At 40.4% G+C, this 24,653-nt stretch overlaps 1 protein-coding gene across 12 annotated transcripts in view; it reads right to left on the bottom strand.

Moving 5' to 3' along the window:
* The window catches only part of GRIP1 (glutamate receptor interacting protein 1), a 799,607-nt gene that overhangs the window by 163,818 nt on the left and 611,136 nt on the right, over positions 1–24,653 (bottom strand). For all 12 annotated transcript variants that reach the window (XM_068276727.1, XM_068276725.1, XM_068276726.1 and 9 more), the window contains exons 5-7: positions 18,510–18,593; positions 8,774–8,849; positions 6,514–6,659 (exon numbers count right to left, since the gene is read on the bottom strand). In XM_068276727.1, coding sequence (XP_068132828.1) covers positions 6,514–6,659; positions 8,774–8,849; positions 18,510–18,593 — 306 coding nt within the window. The remainder of the gene's footprint in view (positions 1–6,513; positions 6,660–8,773; positions 8,850–18,509; positions 18,594–24,653) is intronic.

Here is a 24,653-nt window from a genome sequence, read left to right as displayed (position 1 = left end):
CAACTGTAGCGAGAGGTAGGTGGAGGCTGTCATATTTATTTCCTTTTAACCTCCTTGGCGGTTAATTTTTTCTGCAAAAATTGCAGAATTCCAATTTTTTTTTTTTTTTTTTTTTTTAATGTTTCATGTAAAACTACCAGAGTGGTAGCTACATGAAACACCACTAGAGGGCGCATGTGGCCCTCTAGTCCGATCGTCGCCGGCATCTATAGCAAACAGGGGAACGCGTATATAACGCGTTCCCCTGTTTGGCTTCTCCTGTCGCCATGGCGACGATCGGGATGATGTCAGGGACACACGATCCAGCCCATAGCGCTGCCCGGAACTCATTGATCCGGGCAGCGCAGGGCTCTGGCGGGGGGCCCTCTTCAGCCGCTGCGTGCGGCCGATCGCCGCAGAGCGGCGGCGATCAAGCTGTGCGTGCGGCTAGCAAAGTGCTGGCTGCGCGTACAGCAATTTACAAAATGAAAATCGCTCCACCAGGGGCTGAGATCTCCCCCTGCGCGGCATAGCCCGAGCTCAGCTCGGGCTTACCGCCAGGGAGGTTAAACAATACCAGCTGCCTGGCAGCTCTGCTGATCTATTTGGCTGCAGTAGTGTCTGAATAACACCAGAAACAAGCATGCAGGTAATCTTGTCAGAACTGACAATAATATTAGAATCACCTGATCTGCTGAATGCTTGTTGAGCGGCTATGGCTAAATGTATTAGAGGCAGAGGATCAGTAGGACTGCCAGGCAACTGGTATTGCTTAAAAGAAAATAAATATGGCAGCCTCAAACATACCTCTCGCTACAGTTATCCTTTACTAATGCATTGAGAAAGAAGGACCATTAGGATCACAAATTTACCCAGAGCAGGGACAAGGTCCTCCAGCACCCAAGGCTGAGACACTAAAGTGCGCCCCTCCATCCCTCCCACCTCAGCTGTCACACACGGATTGCTATTAGACTAAGAGGGCCACAGGGCCCACAACCTCCCCAACACCTTAATATCTAGGTATCTGGCTTGCAGTCACTGCTATGTATCCCCTTTTCTTATTTCTTTCTGCTTCATACACAATTAGGAATGACAGCTAAATGAATTGTGCGCCCCCTACTACACTGCGCCCTGAGGCTGGAGCCTCTCCAGCCTATGCCTCGGCCCGGCCCTGAATTTACCTATGCACAGAGCAGCTTACTTCTACATATTGAAGAGTTTATCTAGTCACAATTAAAAGACACACACATACTTTGAAGAACATGAAAACGTGTAATATTTATGTTGTTTGGGTTTTGGGAATCTCATCTGCTGAGAGGCGATCATTCTAACTAGACAATTATAGTTTTAAATTATGTGAAAAAGTATTTTGAAGTGCTTTAACATTTAGAAAGGGACTGCCATTTATTCTTTGTTGGCAAAACAAAACTTGTTTGATTTGGTGCAGCTTCTCTTGGCCTTATCTGTGTGTTTTTGGGATGTATTAAAGGGACTCTGAGCCCCTCTCATGGGCATGCCTTTAAGACTCCAACCAGTACTGCAAAGTAAGATAAATACCTTTCTGTAGCTTGCACTCTCCTCTTTCATTTGATGCCTGAATCGCCGTTCTACACCAAACAGTTTTCATTCGATTTCAATTAAAAACATCGCAGCTGCCATCTTGGCTATGTTATAACCTTTGGGTCACCCCTGTCTTCTCTGTTAGAGAAGTGCATCACTGAATTAAGCAGGAAGAGGAAGTGACACGCATGGCCATTGCAAGAGGCTCCTCCAGAGGGGTCATAGCACGACTTTGTTGGAAGTCATCTGGCTTAAAGGCATGCCCATGAGAGGTGCTCGGAGTCCCTTTAAGGTGGCCATATATCAGGCGACTTGGCGGTCGATTGACCATCTGATTCAATTATAATTGAATGAAAATTGGTGCCGCCAAGTGCATGCCTGATAAGCGATTGACCAATATCGGGCCAAAATTGGTCTCATTAATAAGTCAGACATGCTGCAAGATGTTGGGCCTTCATGATCGGTTGGGAGCACGGCGGTAACATCAAGCGATATTAGGATGAGTAACAAGACCCCCAACACTTTCCCCCTTAATGGTCATTGTGCTCCCCCCCCCCCCCCCCCCCCGGTGCACTATACATTACCTGTCCGCAGCCGTCGGTAGCTCCGGGCTGGCTCCGGGCGCTGTCCTCTGTCCACACGCCCCATGTGGCTGCCGGCATACACGAGGGGATGTGTGACTTCACAAATGCACCCACGTTACTCTAGCAACCATGTGGGGCTCGTGTATGGATGGAAAAGCCCGGAGACAGCGGCAGATAAGGTAATGTATAGTGCACTGGGCACTAGGAAGGCACATTGACCATTGGGGGGACAGCGTCAGGCCAGCAAGTAGGCGGATGCGGCGTCAAAAAGCCGAATCCGGATCGATTTCAGCATTAAATTGATTGGGAATCGGCCTGTGGTGTATGGGCAGGCAACAGATCTCTCTCCGATCAGATTTGTCTCTTGGTCGATCTGCCCATGCATCGTCTGATGTATGGTCACCTTTAATTAACCCGGTTAATACAAGTAGGATGTAGCTCCAATTGTTAATTTGAACTCAGTGTAAGCTCCTGAACTGGTAGTTTCGGAAACAGGTTAGTGAGCAGACGGCTACCATGCAAACATTTCTCCTGTAACAGTAAATAATTGTATTGACTTTTCTTTAGAAACATACAGCGCTCTAGAAATCTTTAGAAGTACTATACCAACAAACAGTACAACATAAAACAATGAAATCTTTGCCCTGCAGGGCAAAGTCATCTTACAGCGTAACAGCCAGAACAAGTCACGCAACGTACAGGCAGGGAATACATAGCTTTAAAACACAATCCAAAGAAAATTCAGCTTCAGGCCTTGTCCAGCCACTTGTAGGAGAATATAGGATTTCAAGATTACACTTTTATTGGTGGTAAGACCTGTTCACCCTTAAATGTAAAGGAAGGGGAAACAAGTGTGTATATGTGGGGGATGTGACTGTGGGTGCCAAGGAGTTCCAGTATTGCTGTGTGCACACACTACAACAATGAAAATACTGAGCAGGTTGCTAGAATGTCACAGCTGCTGATGTATGGAGTTACACTGTCTGTTATTGACATGTGCAGAAATATTTATGGCATTATTGATCTGCGGCCTCAGAAAGAATCCTTCCTGCATCAATTCTGGTGCTTTATGTACTGTCCTGATGTCACGACTGCTACTAACAAGTCTCAGTCATCTGGCTGGGTTCTGTTAATGCAGTTTAAGAGAGCGCTTTCAGCACAACATGTTCATCAACCGGCTGTGCATACGTTTGTAAGTGTATGGGTGGTACAAGCGAGTCTAGCTTTCATGTTATTTTATATGTGCTTTTTATGGTAGTAGGGGAATGGGTTAGTGATTGTAGGATGAAATCCAGTTTGGATATGTATTTTGAATAACTCAAAATTGTCATAATTCCTATGGAAATCAACTGTGCAACCCTACTCTCCCCCACCCCTTTTTCTTTCTAGTTTTCAAGAATGAATCCACACAGGTAGGTTTGGCTGTTAACAGATCTTGGGTGGCATATACATTTGTCTCAACGTTCTCTTCAAAAACAGGTTTCACCTTCCCATAGAAATATGAAATACATTTTCTTTATTTTTAAAAACCCTTCAAGGTAAATGGAACAAACAGTCATTCTTACAAACACACAGGAAGGCAAATGTTGTGCTCTTGCTTCAATATAAAAGACTATTAATATAAATCAGAAAATCAACAAATAAAAAAACAGTAGGCAAGTCCTTATTTTAACCCATTATATCTGTACATGCATCCAGCTTATTGAAAACAGCCATTTCCTTACAGCACTGTGCAGAATACAACCTTTACCTGCTAGCATGTATAGGTGTTAGTCTAGCAGTAAAGTGTAACAAACCCTTTCTCACAGTCATAGTGCCCTACTGCTCACTGGCAGCAACACCAATGTGGAAGCACTGCACTAGCTCAATGACATTTCTGGCAATCACATCACAATAACACAGTTATATTTTTATAGCAAAATTCACATGCTTTGCTGGAGATGTTAAATGGAATAGAGAAAGAGCATTACTCCTGATTACAGATTACAGTACTCTGTAGCAATTAATCCTTACCATAAAATTAATAAATGTCAAGAAAGAATTACGATTCCTTCGTGAACTGGTGAAAGCCATTATCTTCATCACAAGGTTTAATTTACTTCTAAGCTGGGCATAATATGGTAATAACAGAAATCAGTTCCTCATGCAAATCTTTCTACAATAAAACGAGATGGGTCACTACACTAACAAAATTTCATTAGCAGATTATGTTTTACAATAACAAAGTTATATTTTCTTCACAAATGAAATGTATACCTTGCAGAAATATAGTCTTATATATTTCTCATATAGTGCCCATGTTTTTCTTTAAAGGGAACTTTGATTGAGACAAAGGGACATCTATGTTCAGAGGCAATATGTCGCAGTTGTCTACCACCAGATAACGCCACTGCGTGTCAAGCACTGACACATACAGGGTTTTACAACCACCACTATTCGGCTGAATTTTAATTGCACCCAAGTGGCACCCGTGGGCGGCAGGTGGGACACTGAACTGCCCAAAAAGCGCGCAATTCAGCTGTCTATCTGAAAAAGATCCCCCCTCCCCCCAGCCTAACTCTATTGTTGCCTTCATTTTCAATAAGGAATAGAAACCGAGGGAAGCAGTCGAGCAGATCAAAGCATAGAACCAGGAAGTGGGCACCTTCCGTTTCAAAGGATGCTTTATTCTTGCCTTGCAAAATGGTCACATTCCATGACATGACATAGTGCTGAAAGCTGTTCCCAGCTACTTGCCCGTTGTCTCTACCCACTTTCTCTGTACTCACAGGCAATTTGCCAGGGACGACATTTTGCATGGTACGAGTAAAGCAAACTTTGAAATGGAAGGTGCCGACTTCCTGGTTCTTTGTTTTGACCTACTGTTACCTTTGTTTACCGTAATACTTAACCTCGCTGCTGCAATTTGTTGCTCTGCTGCTATCTGCGCTAATCCTTGATCAGTATTTTTTTGTTGCCCCACGTTCGGCTTTAAATTATACTGTAAGTGCCATTACTGCACATTCCGGTCTTGCGCGTAGAGTTGGCAGAGATGAAACCATGTGAAAGAAAGATTAGTTCTGGGTTTCGATTATATTTTTCCTGTCTTCAACTATGGACAACATTTTTGTCAAGTGTTCATCTTCTTGAGTAAAACAGCCAGCTCCTAAAAACTGTGAAGTAGAAGACAATGGGTACGGCTGTCTGCAGCCTGTCAATTTAAATCACGCCTGAAGTTAAAATGAACTGATAAGATTAACAATTGTATCTGTAGTTCTACTCATAAGTCATAAATACAGATTATCAAGTGGCATAATCACATAAAAAGGAGCCCAAATCAAAGTATTTTAATACTGAAAAAGCTTAAGGAAGTGACAAAATTATAGCTTGGTGATCACTAGTACAGCTGCTTGCCCACAATATACACAAAGTTACATTTTTACGTTGAAGTCCTATTTAATATTAACAAAGAGGCTGAAAAGATCTACAGTAGTCACCATACATTTTACAAAACACGTCTTTATAGAATATTGTGTCATACGAATACATTTTTTCATATTTCCATCAATGAGAGCACAGCACAGTTGTAGAATATTCCTGGTTTATCTTATTTAAAAAAAGGAAAAAAAAACAGCAGAAAGACAAGGGCTTGCTTTGTCATCCTCTGCACATCATGTCTGACCTCGGATACAGTGATAGCTTTTGCATTGTTAACTATTTTTCCAGACTTTCAGCATGATCAGCAAAGCTCAGAGCAAAACATTAGATTTCAAAGGAATTAATACGTTTCAGCTCTTTTCAGAAGCAAATGTGCAGATCTTTGAGAAAAGGATTCTCAAAGATGGCAATAGAGAGATAAAACCAAGAAGCCAAATCAGCACGCAAAATATATGGGGTTGATTCATTAACAATGGAAGTTATTTCCCCTTCCTCACGCTAATACGCTAGTGCGACTTAATGACCCCCGCTTACATGCTATGCATGCTAGTGGCAGCATATTGTGCGTAACTAAGCAACGGCCGTTGCTTACAATTGCCACAAGGATGCTACTATGTAATTTAACATAGTAGCGGCCGCACTAGTGAAGTATCACAGTAGCGATACATCGCTACCGCGCAGCTATTGTAAGCAGCGGCCGTTGCTTAGTTACACATGCTATGCTGCCACTACAGCGCGTAGCATGCAAGCAGGGGTCATTAAGTCCCGCTAGTGTATTAGCGTCAGAGAGGGGAAATAACTTGTGCTGTTCTGGCGTGTTGTTATTAATGAAACAACCCAATAGTTCTAGATGTACACAATAGATACATTTATTTGTGTCTTTCTAAACGTTGGTAGGTGTTAATAGCAATTTTTTACAATGCTGTGTATACACAGGTAAGAACTAATTGCTGACTCCACAGATCCATCTTACCCATAACAGAGACATCATATTCTATGAGAAGGGTTGCTTCTTGGCCACACTGCTTCAGGATACTCATGGCTTCAGCATGTGTTGTTCCATGCAGGCGGATTCCATCCACACTTAGCAGCCTGTCACCTGGCTTGATTGTGCCCTCCCTGAAAAAATAGGATTCATTTAATGTAATGCAGTTTGGAGATAATAGCCACTTACACAGAGCGATTCCCTTGCACCGTTCATGACATCAATCCCACTTGGCCATACCCTTAACATTTACCTTGACAGTTACCAAACACAAGATCACCACAAAGAAGAAATTAGTTTAATCAGAAAATCAGTGATGTGAAAATAACTGCTTATTATCATGTAATGAAGACCAAGTACGCCAATGTGAGCCTGTGCCCTTATTACACATTCCGTTACAAGCAAGCTGGGAGAAAGGGTTAATGTTTTTCCATATATTTCAGATTCAATTGCTCATCAAAGGCTTTCTTCAAAACATCATTAGTAGCGAACTGAATAATGGATCTACTCATCTCAATTTTAGAGCTTAAGTGTTTTTTTTTTTTTTATTTAACCTCACATCTCAATCATTCCTTGCTTAAAATATTAATTCAAAATGGTAAATTAATTCACTAAATAACTAAATACCCTGTATGTTACACAAAGATGTTTCTGTAGAGTAGGAAAAAAAACTGACGAAAAGTAATGATTTGGCTGACAGTCCATATGTAAAGTGAAGCAGTCATATACAGGCTGATCCTGTTTCAGAAGCCAGGGGCCAGGCAACAGAAATGAATAAGGCTGGCTGGTACAGATTTTTGTGCATATGAATGAGTGTTGTCCTTAAACATGCTGCATTAATCAACTTTCAGACCATTTTGGCCACTTTATTAAACACATTGGCCTCAATTCACTAAGCTTATTTCCTGTCTTTAATGTTTCTATAGTTATCACCATGGTGACAAGGCATGTAGTATTCAGGAAACATTTTACCTCAGGCAAACCTAAAGTTAACTCTTCTGTCTTTAAGTTAACTCTTCAATCCTTAAAATAACTCCAGAATTCTAAAGTTAAAGACAGGCTGTTAATTAACTGCGTGTGAAAATAACTACAGAGGAGGTAACTTAACTACAGAGGAGGTAACTTAAGGAATGAAGAGATAAGATAACGCTCTCACTGTGTGGTGGCAAGTTTTCTCTTGCCTTATCTCCAGCATGATCTTAGTGATTTGAGGCCATGGTCTGGTGGCTTGGAAGAACTCTGTAAAGCAGACAGGTTGGCAGGAGCAATAGAAAAAACAGGTGACAGGACAATGGTCGTCATACTTGACTGAGGACTGACAATTTGTCAGAGATGTCTGAAATAAGTAAATATATACAGTGGTAAACCAACTCAAACATGTTAGATGTCTGATTGGATAATAGCCCATGTATCTGAAATATAGCTCTACAGGATTCTAGTGATTATTAAAGACTGATGTGTTTAGAACTCAGTTAGCAGCCATAGCTCCTTCTAGAACTATACAATAATTCCCAGAGGTGCTGCAGGAGCCTCATTAAGAAATCCAGAACACAGTTCAGACATTGCCTCTATTTGCCACAATCAGCAACAAGTCAATATTTTCAGCCAGTAAAACTTCTGATAACATCATAAATGTCTCAGCGAGACTCGATTTCCACTTATTACTCACACTACCAGCTCTAAATTATAGTGTTGTAGCCACTTTCACTTATTTCATGCAAGAAAGCAGGAACAAAAAAAAAGTTGTGCTATAAGAAATGGGGAAATGCTGGAAAACACTGTAAAATCTAATGACTGCTTATGCTGGCCGGAATACTAAACAACATTCAGAACATTGCCGCTGTCCCAAAGGAGAAAACAGCACCACCGCCACTATATGGCTGGCTATTCTGAAAGTTTCTATTTGTTATTTTATTTCATCAGCCTGGTTTAGCCTGAATGCTTTAGTATTGTCTCGCCATCTGAATAATGATAACTACTGTTGTCATATGTCTTCTCTATCTCATTGTGTCTGGGAACTCACAGGCACTGTATAAACCAATGGTAACAGCTGATAACAGATGCAGCAGATGAAGAGATGAGAAATAAGCATCCTCTGCAATTCTTTTTTGGCAGCGTTGCTTTTAATACATAGTAAGAACTTCTACATTCATTACATTTGCTTATAACATTTGATGTATAGCTTATCTGCTTGTGTGCCAGAATAACCCAGATCCATCCGTATTGCTGCAGAAAAGATGTATTGTACCTGTCAGCTGGTCCTCCAGGTCTAACGCACGTTATTACAACAGGACGAGATTTATTTCTGTCCTCATGTGCTCCTCCTGGAAACAAGGAAACAGAATAAGCTTACTGCTCTGATCACGCACATGCATCCAGCTCACGGTCTCATAACCCGAAATACATTAGTCTTCACTATTCAATACTACGATCACATTCAGCCCTTCCTCAGCACTACGCACTCAGCTGCCGCAATAGAATTACAAGACTTGAAGGATTACTGCCAGGCAGGCTGGCATTCTGAGACGCAGAACTCTAAAGGTCACCTGGGAAGAAATTAGAATAATGTAAAGAACACATATCACTTGAAGAATTTTAACCTCTGAAATAAGAAATAAACAAGACTATACAAACAAGATTTGCCAAGGTCTTTTTAACAGTTGAAATGACAGTTATTTCACAGCTAAATTCATGGGTGTTCGTCACCTGGAGAAGGAAGGTCAGCCTGCTACAGGTAACTGTACTTTATGTGCTGTGCAGTGATTGTGCTAGTCCAGGTTACATAGGCGATTCTCAATGCCAGAGACTGGAAGAACAGATTATGGAGTGACCGCTGGGAGATTAGTTTTATGGGATTAATCTGCTAGTGGTATACATTACATGGGGAAACATCTACTACATAAACAATTGCTGAATGGTAAATCTCTTAATCCCATTCAGCTCCTCTGAGGAGAAGGTTAATAGCCAGTATGTTCCTCTACATGATTAAACTGCAATACTATTCAATTGCAAGAGATCAATCATGCCATACACATGACTGGAAGTTTCCTGTGCTGCAGCCTGTATTGCAATTAATAGGATGCAGATAGAGAGACTGATCTTGTGTCCTATCCAAGCAAATGAGCAATTTGGTTTGCTCTTATTTTAATACCTCAGGCCCCATTCTCATTTAGGAGCGCAAAACGTTTTGCGGGAGTGATTTTTCCACAAATTCACGCAGAAAAAAAATCACTGGACAGTGCGATTTCTCCGCGATTGCGTTTAATGCTTCTATAGCACTGAAGCGCGATCGCCGGGAAATCTCCTGAAAATGGTGCAGGCTACGTGTTTGCATTTCGCGATTTTGGGCGATTAGCGCAAATCGCCCAAGTAAGAAAGGACCCATAGGGTTTTATTACACTAGTGCTTTCAAAAGCGCTAGCGGTTGAGCAGTTTGCCGAAATCGCCGGCAAAACACTCAAGTGTGAATGGGGCCTAATGCTTGGGACCCACTACAAAGCGCAATCGCTAACCATTTGTGGTAGTGCTTTGCAAGCTTCGATACAATACATTAGAATGGAAACGCTCCCAAACTTCGTCATGTCCTGTGATTGCGATTTACTTAATCGCAATCGTTGTAGTGGAATCTGTCCCATCTATTTACTTTGGCAGAGCATTTAGGGAGATCTATTCAAAGCGATCTCTGAACGCTCAAAAAAAAAGCTCTAGTGGGTCCCCAGCCTTTAAAGAAGACACGTGACAAAGTTTACCCATGGAAGCTGAGCACGTTAAAAATAAACAAAGGTTATCTTCAGCAAAATCTGCAACTCAAAAGGATCACCAGTTTAATAGATAGTGGTGGCTGAAATAATACGGGGGAAAAATTGTAAGTATTTCAGCTCTCCCATTGGCCAGTAGAGCCATCCTTCAATTATAGGACTAATAGGGGGAACTAGGAGGTGGTAACAGGTAGGGGATGGTCAATGAGATGCAAATAATTCCAAGCTGATGCAAGATTATACAAATTCTGTATTCAAATTTGTGCATCTTGAGAATAAACCAATTGGATTCCACCGTGGTAGAATCTGATTGGTCCAATTTGAAGCTGCACACATCTGCATTAGAAGGTCTATAGTTTTACATCAACTCTGAATTACTTGCCTCTCATTGACTTAGAAGCAGAAAGCGGAATGAGTAGAGTTAAGTCCATATCTGACTTTAACTTAACCACCCTGCATCTCTCAAATCGCTGAACATTTTTACATACAATTTTCAAAATTGGTGATCTCTGACTTTGTATTTTTCCAGTGTATGTTTTAAATGTGAATCACAATTCATTTTTTATTAGACTGGTTAACATTGATAATATGTTATCATTGTTATCATTATGTATGCAGGAACACTGGATAGAAGTACTCTTAAGTAATGTACTAGAAAAAGCCATGGAGCACAAAGATACCTAACAAGCAATTAGATAGCTGCAAAAGAATGGTGGATGCAGGCTTATTATGACTAGGAATGCAAATAATGCGGGATCACACAAACATTCTATGCAAATGTATGCAGCATGAAAGTGCACCAACTGCATTCCACCTTGGTGGGATTTGATTAATCCATTATCAAGTAGCATATATTTGTATTGAAAATTCTGCATGATCTTGCATCAACTCAGAATTATTTGCATGTCATTGACCATCCCTAATTACAACGTACTCCAGTCCTTGTGGATAAAGAGCAGTCTGTGAATTTTAAAAAAGTGCGCTACAATAGTGCAACAGTTCTATAATTTATCCACACTTTCAAAAGAAAGAAACTTACAAGATCATTTCTTGTTCCACAGCATATAGGTTTTTGCCAAAGGTTGCTCAAGTTTGTCTTATATGACCCATATCTAGCAATTATACCTTACAGAACTGCCCCACAAATAGGATTCATCCCTGTGATAAAGTACTTTAAGGTGCATGTGCCAAGTACTGGAGAGTTGTGCAGCTTGCAGTGAGAAATCTGGGACCTTTGACAAACACTTTATGATATGACAAAGGACAAGAGATTATTTTATAGTGCATTTCTCTTTGAAGAGCAAATAAATGATAAGAATATTACACACTTGTGTTGGGCCTTTAAATTTACAGACAGTGGCTTATCCACCAGGACTCCACCAGTTGTACCTGGAATCCTGTGAGACTTCCTGTTTACACAGAGCAGTGACAGCCAGACAGCAACTGGTTTGAATGCTGAGAGGAAGAGAGAACAAGCTCTGCATGAATAGCTGCGCAGCACTGATTCTTAATGACATCTTGTGTGCTGCTTTAATCTGGACTAGAGAATGTAGCTGCATGGATGAATTTGGAGAAGTTTATTTATCCAGATTTATCTTTGCTCCATACTGCTGTCCTCATTCATCCTGAAGGAAATGTAATTGAAACAGACTCTCCTGTTTCCAGCATACCCAAACTCAAGTGAATTTATGACATTTTCCTGCCATTACCACACACATTTTAAAAGGCATTCGCATGATAATTTTGGCATTAGCCTGACTGCTTTATTGACAAAAAAAAGGCATTTTATATGAGATTCATGTGGTTTTGTTATTTGAACGGAGCTCTCTATGCTGTTTTTTTCCTATTAATATTGTTTATACTGCTTGGCAGGCAATTTAAAACTACTAAGACTGCTTTCACAGGCCAAATCTATTGGGGAAGAATCAATGTTTTGTGTTGGAGGAGGTCACTTGTTGACTAGCACATTTTGAAAGTTACAGGACTTTGGCGTATATGTAATTAACGCTTTCTACTGAGTTTTCTCCCCAAAAATATTTTTTCATCTTTTCTTGAAATAACTTTTTCATCGCTTTGCAATTGAAAAATACCAAAAAGTAATTGAAAAAGTGCTATCAAACTTATTTTGAGCATTTTCTTGCTTTCTGGAAGTGTAAAAGGCATTTTATTGACAAGTTGTGAAAAGAACACCTACCCAAAGAACATATGGGTCCTTGTTGTTTTATTTCAAACTTAAATAAAGTGATAAAAAGTTTAACCGCTTCACAACTGAGGGGTTTTACCCCTTCAGCATCCGAGCAATTTTCACCTTTCAGCGCTCCTTGCATTCATTCGCCTATAACTTTATCATTACTTATTGCAATTAAATGAACTATATCTTGTTTTTTTCGCCACCAATTAGACTTTCTTTAGGTGGGACATTATGCCAAGAATTATTTTATTCTAAATGTGTTTTAATGGGAAAATCGGAAAACATTTGGAAAAAAAAAAATATTTTTCAGTTTTCGGCCATTATAGTTTTTAACCACTTCCCAACTGAGGGGTTTTACCCCCTGACCACCAGAGCAATTTTCACCTTTCAGTGCTCCTTCCATTCATTCGTCTATAATTTTATCATTACTTATCGCAATGAAATGAACTATATCTTGTTTTTTTCGCCACCAATTAGGCTTTCTTTAGGTGGGACATTATGCCAAGAATAATTTTATTCTAAATGTGTTTTAATGGGAAAATAGGAAAAAATGTGGGAAAAAAATTATTATGTTTCAGTTTTCGGCCTTTATAGTTTTTAAATAATGCATGCTACTGTAATTAAAACCCATTAAATGTATATGCCTATTTATCTCGGTTATAAAACCGTTTAAATTATGTCCCTATCACAATGTTTGCTGCCAATATTTTAATTGGAAATAAAGGTGCATTTTTTTCAGTTTTGCGTCCATCCCTAATTACAAGCCCATAGTTTATAAAGTAACAGTGTTATACCCTCTTGACATAAATATTTAAAAAGTTCAGTCCCTAAGGTAACTATTTATGTATTTTTTTTAAATTGTAAATTTTTTTTTTTTTTAATTACAAGTGTGTGAGGTAAGGAAAGGGAGGTAAGGAGTTAATTTTTTGTGTAAAACTAGTTTATTTGTGTGTAAAAAATGCTTAGGGTGTAGTTTTACTATTTGGCCACAAGATGGCAACAGTAACTTTTTGTTTCAGGTGACCTGCAAGCGTCCGGTGACCTGCAAGCGTCTTTCCGGACGCTTGCAGGAAGTAGAAAGAGGCTGGGAGTTTGTTATTGCTCACAATGATCGCGCTGCTCAGCCGAGCGGCAGCGGATCATTGCGGGGCTTAGATCAATGAACAGGAATGGATTTTCCCGTTCGTTGATCTCTGGGCGAGCAGGCGGCGGCGTGTTTACTAGCGGCGGGCAGCGTGTTTACCAGCGGGAGCGCGGGCAACGGCGGGAGTGCGCAAAGTATGGATTTCTCCATCCCTGGGGGTTAAAGGATGGAAAAAGGGCCGGAGAAATCCGTACGGGCGGGGGTAAAGTGGTTAAATAATGCATGCTACTGCATGCTAAAATCCATGTAACTTATTTGCCCATTTGTCCCGGTTATTACACCGTTTAAATTATGTCCCTATCACAACGTTTGGCGCCAATATTTTATTTGCAAATAAAGGTGCATTTTTTTCCGTTTTGCGTCCATCCCTAATTACAAGCCCATAATTTATAAAGTAACATTGTTATACCCTCTTGATATAAATATTTAAAGATTTCAGACCCTAAGGTAACTATTTATATTTTTTTTTTATTGTAATTTTTCTTTTATTTTTTTATTACCCCAAAAAAAAAATTGGTAACAATTGGGGAGTGTGGGAGTTAATGAGTTAATTTATACTGTAAAATAATGTATTTGTATATGAAAAATGTATTTGGGTATAGTTTTACTTTTTCGCCACAAGATGGCCACAGTAATTTTTTGTAAATGCGTCCTGCAAGCGTAGGAAGTACGCTTGCAGGAAGTTCGGGGAGGCTGGGAAACTGTTGTTTTTTTTCACAATGATCACGCTGCTTCTTATAGAAGCAGCCGATCATTGCTGGGGGGCAGAGATCAACGAACGGGAATGGGTTTTCCAATTCATTGATCTCCAGGCAAGCGGGCGGGAGCGCGTGCACGTGCGAGCGGGAGTGCGGACATTGGCAGCAGCAGCGGGGGGTGCGTATATCGACGCTCCGGGCGGGGAACTGAAGTCCAAAGGAGCGTAGATATACTGTACCCGGGCGGCGCAGTGGTTAAGAATACTTCCAACACCTACCAAAAATTAACAACATTTTAGCTCTGAGAAAGAAACTTCAAGCATAAGAAATGTCACAAATAATTAATGATGAATAGCATGCAGCATAATGCAAGCCAAGAATAGTCAAGGGGTATTCTGCCTTTAATCAGAACAGCCAAATAATATAGCAACATATAATTTACATTATGTTAAAAGGCTTTACGGAGATAATAGGGAAACACTATACTAGGTAAAATATGTAAAATTGCAGAGGTAATGATACCTCATCTCACAGTATCTAAGCTTTTGATGTGCACTTGTATAGCTGGTATCCAATATACTCTGCAGAAAGGTAATGTACATATTCAGTGGTGTAGCTATAGATCTCTGGTCCCCAGTGTGAAATTTGGACCTTGGTAGAACAGCTAATTTGTAAACACAGGATGTTAACCCTACATTTGCTTCCATAAAAGCAGGAAGTAGAAACACTGCAGATGTATTGCAGGATTTGTATCAGCTGTAACGAAGAAATGGTTATCTTTAAAGGTTATCTGCAGTATGTCTACTTCCTGCTTTCATGGAAGCAGACATATTGTGTTAACATCCTGTGTTTACAAATTAGCTGCTCTGCCAAGGCAGCCAGCTGACACAGCTGAGAGATCAAATTACAGTTGTGATTACTCAAAAGATGAGGGGGAATTAGACAGGCTAAACTCACCAAATACATACAGGTGCATTTCTCTGTGTTTTCCTTCTGTCCTGAGCAATAGTTCAGGTCCACTTTAAGTAGGCAAACTACACTGAGCTTTGTTTTTAGAAGGAGGGCTTTTTGGACTTTTTTAGTCCTTGTGGTTCTGGGTCACTCAGAGCTGCTAGGGAGTTATGTTGTAATCTTTGTTAGTTGATTTTCTTTTTCTACAGCCGGTTTCACACTGAATATTAGTGGTAGCGGTGCTGTGCGGTCCGGGGACTGCACTGCCGAAAACAGGCCTTCTGGGATTACCGCATTAGTAAACATTAATTCCCATCTGGCAGCTGGCCAAGCAGGAAGTGCAACTCCCTTCCTGTGGCCTAAGCGATCACGTGGGCGGAAAGGGATTGCTAAAATACACTTCTGTGCATGGGCAACACATAAAACTTGCGGCGGTAATTTTAAAAAACATGCCTTGCCATAGACTTACATGACTTACGGTCCAACGCAGGTCGCCACACGGTAACATAGGTATGTGCTTGCGTTAGATAGGGTACTTCCGGCGCAGCACACCGCACGCCATGTGAACTAACCCATAGACTTTCATTGCCCTAGTGTTAGGCTGCGGCAAAATGCCGCACCACACCAGCGTAAAAGGGCCCGGAACTGTAGTAGTTGCATCTTTCAGCTGGCTGTTATAAATCAGCTTGGGAAATTCATTTTGCGTGGTTCTTCATTTCAGGTTGCACAGCAATAAAATCTGAATTTTTTGAAGAAGAGGTTTTCTTTTTCCACACCCACTTTAAATGTAATGGGTTGGAGTTAGGTACAAGTACTAAAGCTGGAAGGAATTGCTATCCATGTGCATAATATATTTGAAATTAAAACTTTCAATTACAATAAAGATGTTCTTTAAAAACAGAAATATATATACAGTATATATTGCTGTCAGTAAGAATTAAATCATTTCAAGTTTCTGTTATTTTAAAGAAAAAAAAAGTTCCCCTGGGGGGTACTCACCTCGGGTAGGGGAAGCCTCCGGCCTCGAGGCTTCCCACGTCCTCCTGTGTCCCACGGCGGTCTCACTGTGCCTCTCTGAACAGCGGGGATGTAAATATTTACATTCCCGGCTCCAGAGCAGGCGCAGTATCGGCTCTCCGCTCAGAGATAGGCGGAAATAGCCGATCGCTGTCGGTTCGCTCTACTGCGCAGGCGCAAGTCGCCTACGTAGAAGAGCGGACCTGACAGAAATTGGCTATTTACACCTATCACGGTGCTAAGAGACGCAACAGCACCACCTGCTGGAGCCAGGGAAGGTAAATATATCAAGCCTCATTAGGCTTGTCGAGCCAGGATTGCGGGTCGCTTCGGAGGAGCCAGCACTGGATTGCCTGAAGCTACAGCGGAGGGGGAAGTCTGACTGGGACCCTGAGGCTTCCCCCTCCCGAGGTGAGTACCCCCCAGGGGAACTTTGTTTTGTTACAGAGTCTCTTTAAAGTGTCAAATTCACTTCTTTCCACACACATTGAATTTAAATTTGTACTTAAACCGATGCTTCAGTACGTTGGTTGCAGTTGCGATATCAGAGAAAAACTTCACTGAGTGAATACAGGAACTTGAAGAACATTTGCCAATGCTGGACAGAATGTCCACACTGTCAGTGAGAACAAACATTTCTACCTGCTTTATCTGATGAAGTAATGCAGGAAACTAAGCAAACAATAGCTGTGGACAAATTAGCTTCTCTCTATCCTCTCCCATCTCAGTTTATCTGTATATCTCTCCATCTCATCTGTAGAATGAGAATCAGAAATAAATGATTCTGATTCTACACAACAGGAGAAGTTTATATCACTACAGCTGCCATGCTGAGGAAAACTATCTTGTTCCTTAGCTGTAAGTTTATCTAATTATGTTAAGGTTGCCATACACTTATAGATTTGCAGCAGATTTAAGGCAAGTACACACACCGTATTTTTACAAACGATGGGTCCGTCAGACCCTCCTGCCGGGCGGTCGTTCTGCTGACAGTAGCACGTGAGTACAAGCTGTCGGCAGAGCGGATCAGTCAAAAACAGTCTCACCAGTCTGCCCACATCCTGATTCTTGAGTTACGGCGCGGGACAAGATGTCTGCAGGGGGCTGGTAGAAGCCCAAGGTAGTGACCATTTTTTGTTTTTATAATGCATTACAGAACCCCTTTAAATATTATAATGCTATCAACAGGGTTAGGTAGCGCATTCAAAACTTTTTTTTTTTCAAAAGAGTTAGCATCAAAACACATCTAAAGGCTGCCATACACTGGTTGATTGCCACCAGAACAACCAAACAGATAGATCCCTCTCTGATCAAATCTGATCACAGAGAGATCTATTGGCTGCCCATACACTGCACACAGCATGAAATCAATTCACAACCTGTGGAGCTGCCGCTGCCTCGCCACCCCTGCTCCCCCAGCCCGCAGCAATACATCATCTGTCCACCAACGGAGTCCCCGGGTCCGTGCTGTCCCTTTCTCCGGCTGGCCGCCTTCTACATCTTCTCTTCCTGTCCTGAGCGGACGTTCAAACAGTAGAGTGCGATCCCTTCTCACAGGACAGGAATGTATACCAGTGGACAGGTGATATATTGCTGCATCTATCGTCGCCGAATCGAACGCTGCTAACGTTGCGCTCCCTACCCGCCGGCAATCGAGTGAAATTTTCCGCCTGGACAAATAGCCTGAATTCATCGATTTCGGATGGAAATCGGTCAACGTTTGAATTAACGATTTCACAGCAGATTCGATCACAGTGATCGAATCTGCTGTATATCGGCAGGAAACGTAGTGTAGTAGTGTATAGGTACCTTAAGTAGTAATGTTTAGCAAAGGCAAAACTCCCATGCATCTGCCTTGTAAATCTGGCATTCCTACCATCCCACCCAAGGTCACCAAAGTTACCCTGCCTTTATGTGCCTTCAAGTTTGCTGAGAGACTGTCATTTGCTACAAAGACTTCATGTACCAACTTCCTAAGCTATGTGGGCAGAGTAAAAAGGCAGTATATTTTAAAGACCCCATTACAAACACATTTTTTGGAAATTCTACATTCTATGAAACAAATGGATGCAAAGATCTTTTGATGTCCAAATAATGAGCATGTGCCACCAATTTGGTATTCCAGCACAAAGCAGGTAGGATGAATAATAATGACAGCATTGGAGGGAGTCCGATTATTAGTTTAGGCTCAGTAAGGTGCCTAATGTTTAATAAAAGTTACTTACCTCGTATTACAAATCCAAAGGTGTTACCTTCCTTATGTAGAGTCACTTCAACCGTTCTAAAAATTACTCCTGATCCTTGTATTGCTGTAAAACAAAAACAAAATGTATCTATGTAAATTTGAGAGAAAGATGCAGCATCCATTTTAAGGCCTGTTAATCATTTTCCAAACTATAATTATTTTAAAATTGTCTTTGTTCATATCTGAGGGAGATTTAAACGATTTAAACATTTAATCTGAAATGCAACCAATACAATCACTTTGCTAAAAAATAAATAAAAAAAAATCTCCAAAATGTCTGTATGGCTGGAGGCAAACGGCAACACAGAAGTGAATGAGATGGTCTCATGTACTTGGGGAAAAAAGAAACTAGAATTTGTATGTATTTATTCTTTGTTTTATTTTTATTTTTTAGTTCAAGCATCCTGCAGACATTTTTATACTGTACATTTCAATAGGGTTATAAATAAAGTTTCCTTCGTAGGTCTTTTTGCTCAGGAGCTCCACCACCCAGTAGGAAACTGTAACTATAGTATTTAATGTTTAATAAATATTTGCCAAAAAATGTTGATAATTTAATTATAAAAATATAATGACTAATAATAAACTATACATCACTTCGAAAGCTTGTCTATGCATTAACCTCCCTGGCTGTAACCCTGAGTCAGGCTCGGGGTGGAAAGAAGAAGCCAGGAGCGGTAATCCTGTGTCTGACTCGGGGTTGGGTTGCACCAGGAAGCTTATGCAGAGCCTTAAGCACAGTGGGCATTTTAACTCACCTTCCCAGGATTCAGACGCCAGCAGCCATTCTCCTTCTGGTCCTTAGAGGCTCTGGATCCCTCTGGTGACCTCGCCGTCTGTCGTCATGATGACAGCCGGCGATTTCACTACAGTGTTACATCTGGAGGACAGAGGGAGAAGTGCAGCGCTGGATCCCAGGGAGGTGAGTAATTGCAGGAGCTGCTGCAGGCTGGCTCTCTAGCAGCATGATTTCTTTCCAGTTTTAGGGTCTAAAAGCATGCAAAAAATTGCACTGCTTTTAGACCCTAAAATCTGGAAATAATCATACCAGCAGGGAGGTTAAAAGGTATGCAGAATTTATACAAAATGACTTATGAGAGAAAATGGGTAAGTGTCTTCTGGTGATCACCGTGGAGGTTTATCTGTACATCCTCCTTCATCAAGGAAAAAAAAGTGGTTAGAATTTCTACCCACTAATTTAACCTCCTGGGTTATGGAGATCGGCTTATACGAAGAGATCTGCTAGTACAGAACAGTCCCAACACTTCCCTAAAAACAACCGGTTAATTGCCAGTAATGGTCATATTAAGGAGAACCCATGGAGAGGCATGTGATCAGTTTGGTTAGGTGATAGATATGCAAGTCTCTGATTTGCTAGTCATGATCATGTGCTAAAGCAGGGCATGATCACAGCAAATCAGAGCTTTACAAATCTATCAGCTGATCAAACAAATCACATGCTTCTCCATGAGTTCTCCAAGACTTGAGCATCTCTATTAGAGCTAGCCCTCTGAGCTCCATTCTAGGTCGCTTTCACTCTTTAAAATTCCATACATTGTCCTTTATGGACATTCTCCAATTTAGTGTTGCTTGAATATGCCTCCATTCAGCTCAAAGGCTGTTTGGTTAAAAAGACAATGAAGTGTGGTCTGGTGTTAGTCGAGGAGCAAAAGGGTAAAAAGAAAAATCTTAAGTATTCCTAGCAGGGTCCTAAATCTGAATCTGAAGATAAAATTTAGTGGAAAAAAAATCTGGTTGATTGCTCTGGTGTTTAAAGAGCACTAGGTGGCTAAATTCAACCCGAAAAATAAAAAGCTTTCCGTTAATGGAAAAATGTTGGTAGCTCAAGGGAAAAAAAAGGAACAAATATGTCAATTCACAATTATTGTGCTGTAGTAAGTGGATAGAGTGTATTTATTAGACCGTATAACTATAGTTATACATACACTAAGTTCTGTAAAAAAATTTAAACAGCAATGACTGTGAAAAGTCACACACTAACAAAATTATACTGATCTTCTTTCAGGACTGGATAAACTATGTAACTACAAATACAAATATAATTGCCTCATTTCATTTTCTTATATACCGTAAATGTTAACACCAAAGTGGTTGTGAGGTTACAAGTGGCACAATGATCGCCCCTCATTTTCACAGGATAGTGTAAAAAGACATTTTGCACTTAAAATTGTGTTCTATTTTTTTTCCTTACAATATGAACACAAAGGACCTTAACATTTCTCCTAGGAGATTATTTTTCATCTTCTAATTAAAGTGCAGTTGAAAAAGTACCAAAACGTAGGTGTAAAAGTGCTGTCAAAATATTCTAAGCATTTTTTTACTTGCTGTTGCCTAAAAGGTATTTTATTGACAAGGCGTAAAAATATTACCTATGAGAAAACTTAGGAGAAAAAGTGAATTGAATAAGGGCGAAACTTTTAAAACCAGACAAAAACTAACAAAAAAAATATTAGCAGGCCAACTGTTAGACCAGTGATCTGCAAACTTGGCTCTCCAGCTGTTAAGGAACTACAAATCCCACAATGCATTGCGGGAGTCTGACAGCCACAGTCATGATTCATAAAAGGCAAATGCATTGTGAGACTTGTAGTTCCTTAACAGCTGGAGAGCCACGTTTGCAGATTACTGTGCTAGACTGTTCCAAATTTCTCTAAATGCTATAGGGTAACCCCTAGAGTGCAGAGCAAGGAATAGTTGCAACACTTCATACCATGAGCTGACTGGCAGTAACAGTGCTCAGTGCCCTGTATAATATGCTGCAAGTGCAAATTTAACAGAGCAGACCCAATGGCACAAAGCAATAATAATGATTTACAAGTTACAGTAGTTTACGTCTAAAATTTACAGGGAAGCAGCAGTAGTATTGCTCAGTACTTTTATTAATATGTTTCCTTTTCAAATCTGGTATCAGAACAAGTAATAAAGACAAACACTTAAAAGTGATTAGAGCTATAATGTGCAGAATAAGACTAGCGGCAGTGCTTGCCATTGATTGGTGCAATATGCTGTACTTGTAATCTACTACAATAAGTCCCACTGAAATCAGAAAGCCATGCTGGCTAATAAGTGCTTTATAACACAGCTGTACACTTATCCCTCCCTGAATGATAACGAGCCTGTTTGAATATCTTGCAAGCTCTATAACAAGAAGCACCACAATGCAGTACATTTCCTGTCTTCCACCAAGATAGAATTTACTAGCTATCTATTGTCTTCCCAAATATGATCTGACTCACTAGCTCTAAGGCCACATTACAATGGTAGCTGATGATCTCATCACCGCTTTTTTTGTTTTCTGCTATAGAGAAGGGATGTGGTACATACAAATGCAGCACATACCAGCTGATCAAAACATCCAAGAGGACATCTGCAACATTATTTCCAGGTTCACACTGACTAAAGGAGCAGGGCATTATGGGATAGTCTTCTGTTACTACGCCAATATTTTGCCTTTTCAGCAGTTAGAAACAAATATAAAGAGGCTACAGGGTTTATTTAGTTTTTTTGCGTTTTTTGGTGATGGCAATTGAAGACATAATGGAGTGAGATTACCCTTACCAGTGGCATTCATTGCTACATCATTGGCCCCAAATATCCTTTTTTCCAGGGTATTTCATTACAAAAATGTTTAATTACAAAAAATGTATTTATAAGGTTTTAGGTGCAAGACCTGAATTATTTAATTTTCTCTACACATCATTATGGTAGTTTTTGAAAATGCATAGTGTTTTTGTTAATAGTAATCATAGTAGTGAGAAAAAAAACCATTACAAACTAGAACGCCAAGTTGCCATGGCAACTAATCTGCACCCAGCCAGGCTTTATTTTTCTCCAAATAGTGAAATGAAAAATTCTGTTAGGCTGCATGAGCAACCTCTCAGAATCCATTTTCTTTATACTCTAAGCCCAAATACTACAATAAAGTAGAACATTTTTTATTTGCGAAGCACAAGTTGAAAAGGAAATATTTAATAAACATTCAGAATTCATGAATACATATTAAAATGCACTTCAATCAAGAATATATCCACTAGTTCAGGGTTTAGAGGAGAAATAATCAATAAAAACCGTGAATGCAAAGACGTCAAAAAATAAATGTGTAAACGTAACTTGTTATATAGTACTAGTTAAAAAACAGGCGCTAGTCCTCGGCCGAGACAGCCCCCCCCCAAGCCAGCACGGCCACATGCTCGTCCTACTCTGCTCTCTGAAAGTCCGTCTAAGTGCCACGCATGTGCGCCAGTCACAACGCATGGACACAGGAGGGTGCAGCAAGAGTGAGTTTATAATATAGGATTTGTAAAGACCGGTAAACTTTGCGTATGCTGCATGCACATCCCGATTCACCCGTGGATAGTAAATATACCTTATTGTTTCAAAAGTCTTATAATTTAAGATTTTGCAAACCTAAACCTAACCTATGCTGCCATGGCCTGATACCTTAGATGCGAAGCATGGTGGAATTGTATCACAACCTACTTGTGACCTGCGCTGATTCAATTACAGTAATAAAGAATCACACAGATTCATTTTGTGATACAAAAAATTAGAAGGAATAATAAAATACATAGTAAAACATCTATTTATAAAGATGTAAACAGAGACGTTGAGAGGTGTAGGATATCTGTACTGCCAAAAAACCATTTGACACACTTCCTCATACATGTCTCCTGTGTAAATGGAGATGTGTTGCTTTGTAAATACAAGATGTAAATAGATAGACATCTGGCATGCAAGTCATATTTTGTTTTTTGTTTTTGTTATAAACTCAAACAGCATACTGGAGATTTTGTTTAGAAGTTGTACATCCAAGTGTCATCAAGGGAAAAGAGCTTGTTCAGCACACACAGGCCACTTTTGAAGCATTCTCAAAATAAGATCTATTTAATAATTAGTGTTGCTCGTCATCTCTATGAGAACTCATGGAGAAGCATATGATCAGTTGAGTCATTTGTAAAGTTCTGATTTACTAGTCACAATCATATGCTAAAAAGGAGTCATCACAGCCTTACAAATCTATTAGCTGATTAAATTTATCCCATTCTTCTCTGTGTGTTCTGATACAATATTATAACAGTGTATGTGCTGTAAGCATCTATGACACATACTCATTGTAATGTGAACCAAGCCTAAAGGAAGCCATACACTTCAAGATTTTTTTCACTGTTATCTGGCAGACTATCATATTATCAAATCTTCTAAAAATTGCATACTATCCTGAACAACCAATTTCTGCCCAAAAGTGGTCGATTAGCTCAATCACGCAGGGTGGAACATTTTGGTTGATCAGCAACGGATTGCGAGCACTAGTGGATTTTAATTGCACAACCGTCTAAGCTAGTCTTACCTGTCCACGGGGCGGTATGGGTCCCTTGTCTACCAGTTGGATGCTTCTGTCTTTGCTTTCATGTTCCTGGGTGCCTGTGTGCGAATCAGGCAAAAATGGCGCAGGAAATATAGGTGCAGCTGGCATCGCCATAGGCTGTAATGTGACTTACAGCTTTATCAATGAATTGCCATCAAAAGATGGAGCCCAAATTATGATAACAGCGTAATTCGGATGCCAGCAATAGCTGGAAGGCAAAATGCGTTACCTGAAAGTCCACTGCAGCCTAGAGGGGGAATTAACGTTACCTGGACTTTTGCAGAGCCGTTTTTCGGCTTTACCCTGTACCAAAATTTCCAGGCACCTTAATTACATGCCCCTAGTGTCTGTCCTCTGCATTACATTTCATATGGGGGGGAGGGGGGGGGGATAGCAGGCGTACAGGGATTTTCAAGGATTTCATGCTAAAATAGATGAAAATCGGTGCATAGTGTTTGGAGGAACTCAAGCATATAGATCCCTTTCTGATTAGATAAAGATTGGAGAGGGCTCTATCTGTTGGTTACATCATTCAGTATATGGCAACCTTTAGCCTACGTACACATGCTAGATTGAATTAGGCCACAGGAGCCGATAAACAGCCTCTTGGGAGAGAATCTAGTGTGTGTATGGGAAATAAAGTATAATTTAAATACTTAATGTGTGATGGACATCTCTCAAGAACATTTGCTGTCCATGTGTGCTCATTAAGCAATGACATCTCTAAAGGAAAAGGAA

The sequence above is a fragment of the Hyperolius riggenbachi genome, chromosome 3 (assembly GCF_040937935.1).
Source record: "Hyperolius riggenbachi isolate aHypRig1 chromosome 3, aHypRig1.pri, whole genome shotgun sequence".
Lineage (NCBI taxonomy): Eukaryota > Metazoa > Chordata > Amphibia > Anura > Hyperoliidae > Hyperolius > Hyperolius riggenbachi.
The sequence above is the reverse complement of the archived record's forward strand: the minus strand, read 5'-3'. Positions and strand labels throughout refer to the sequence as shown.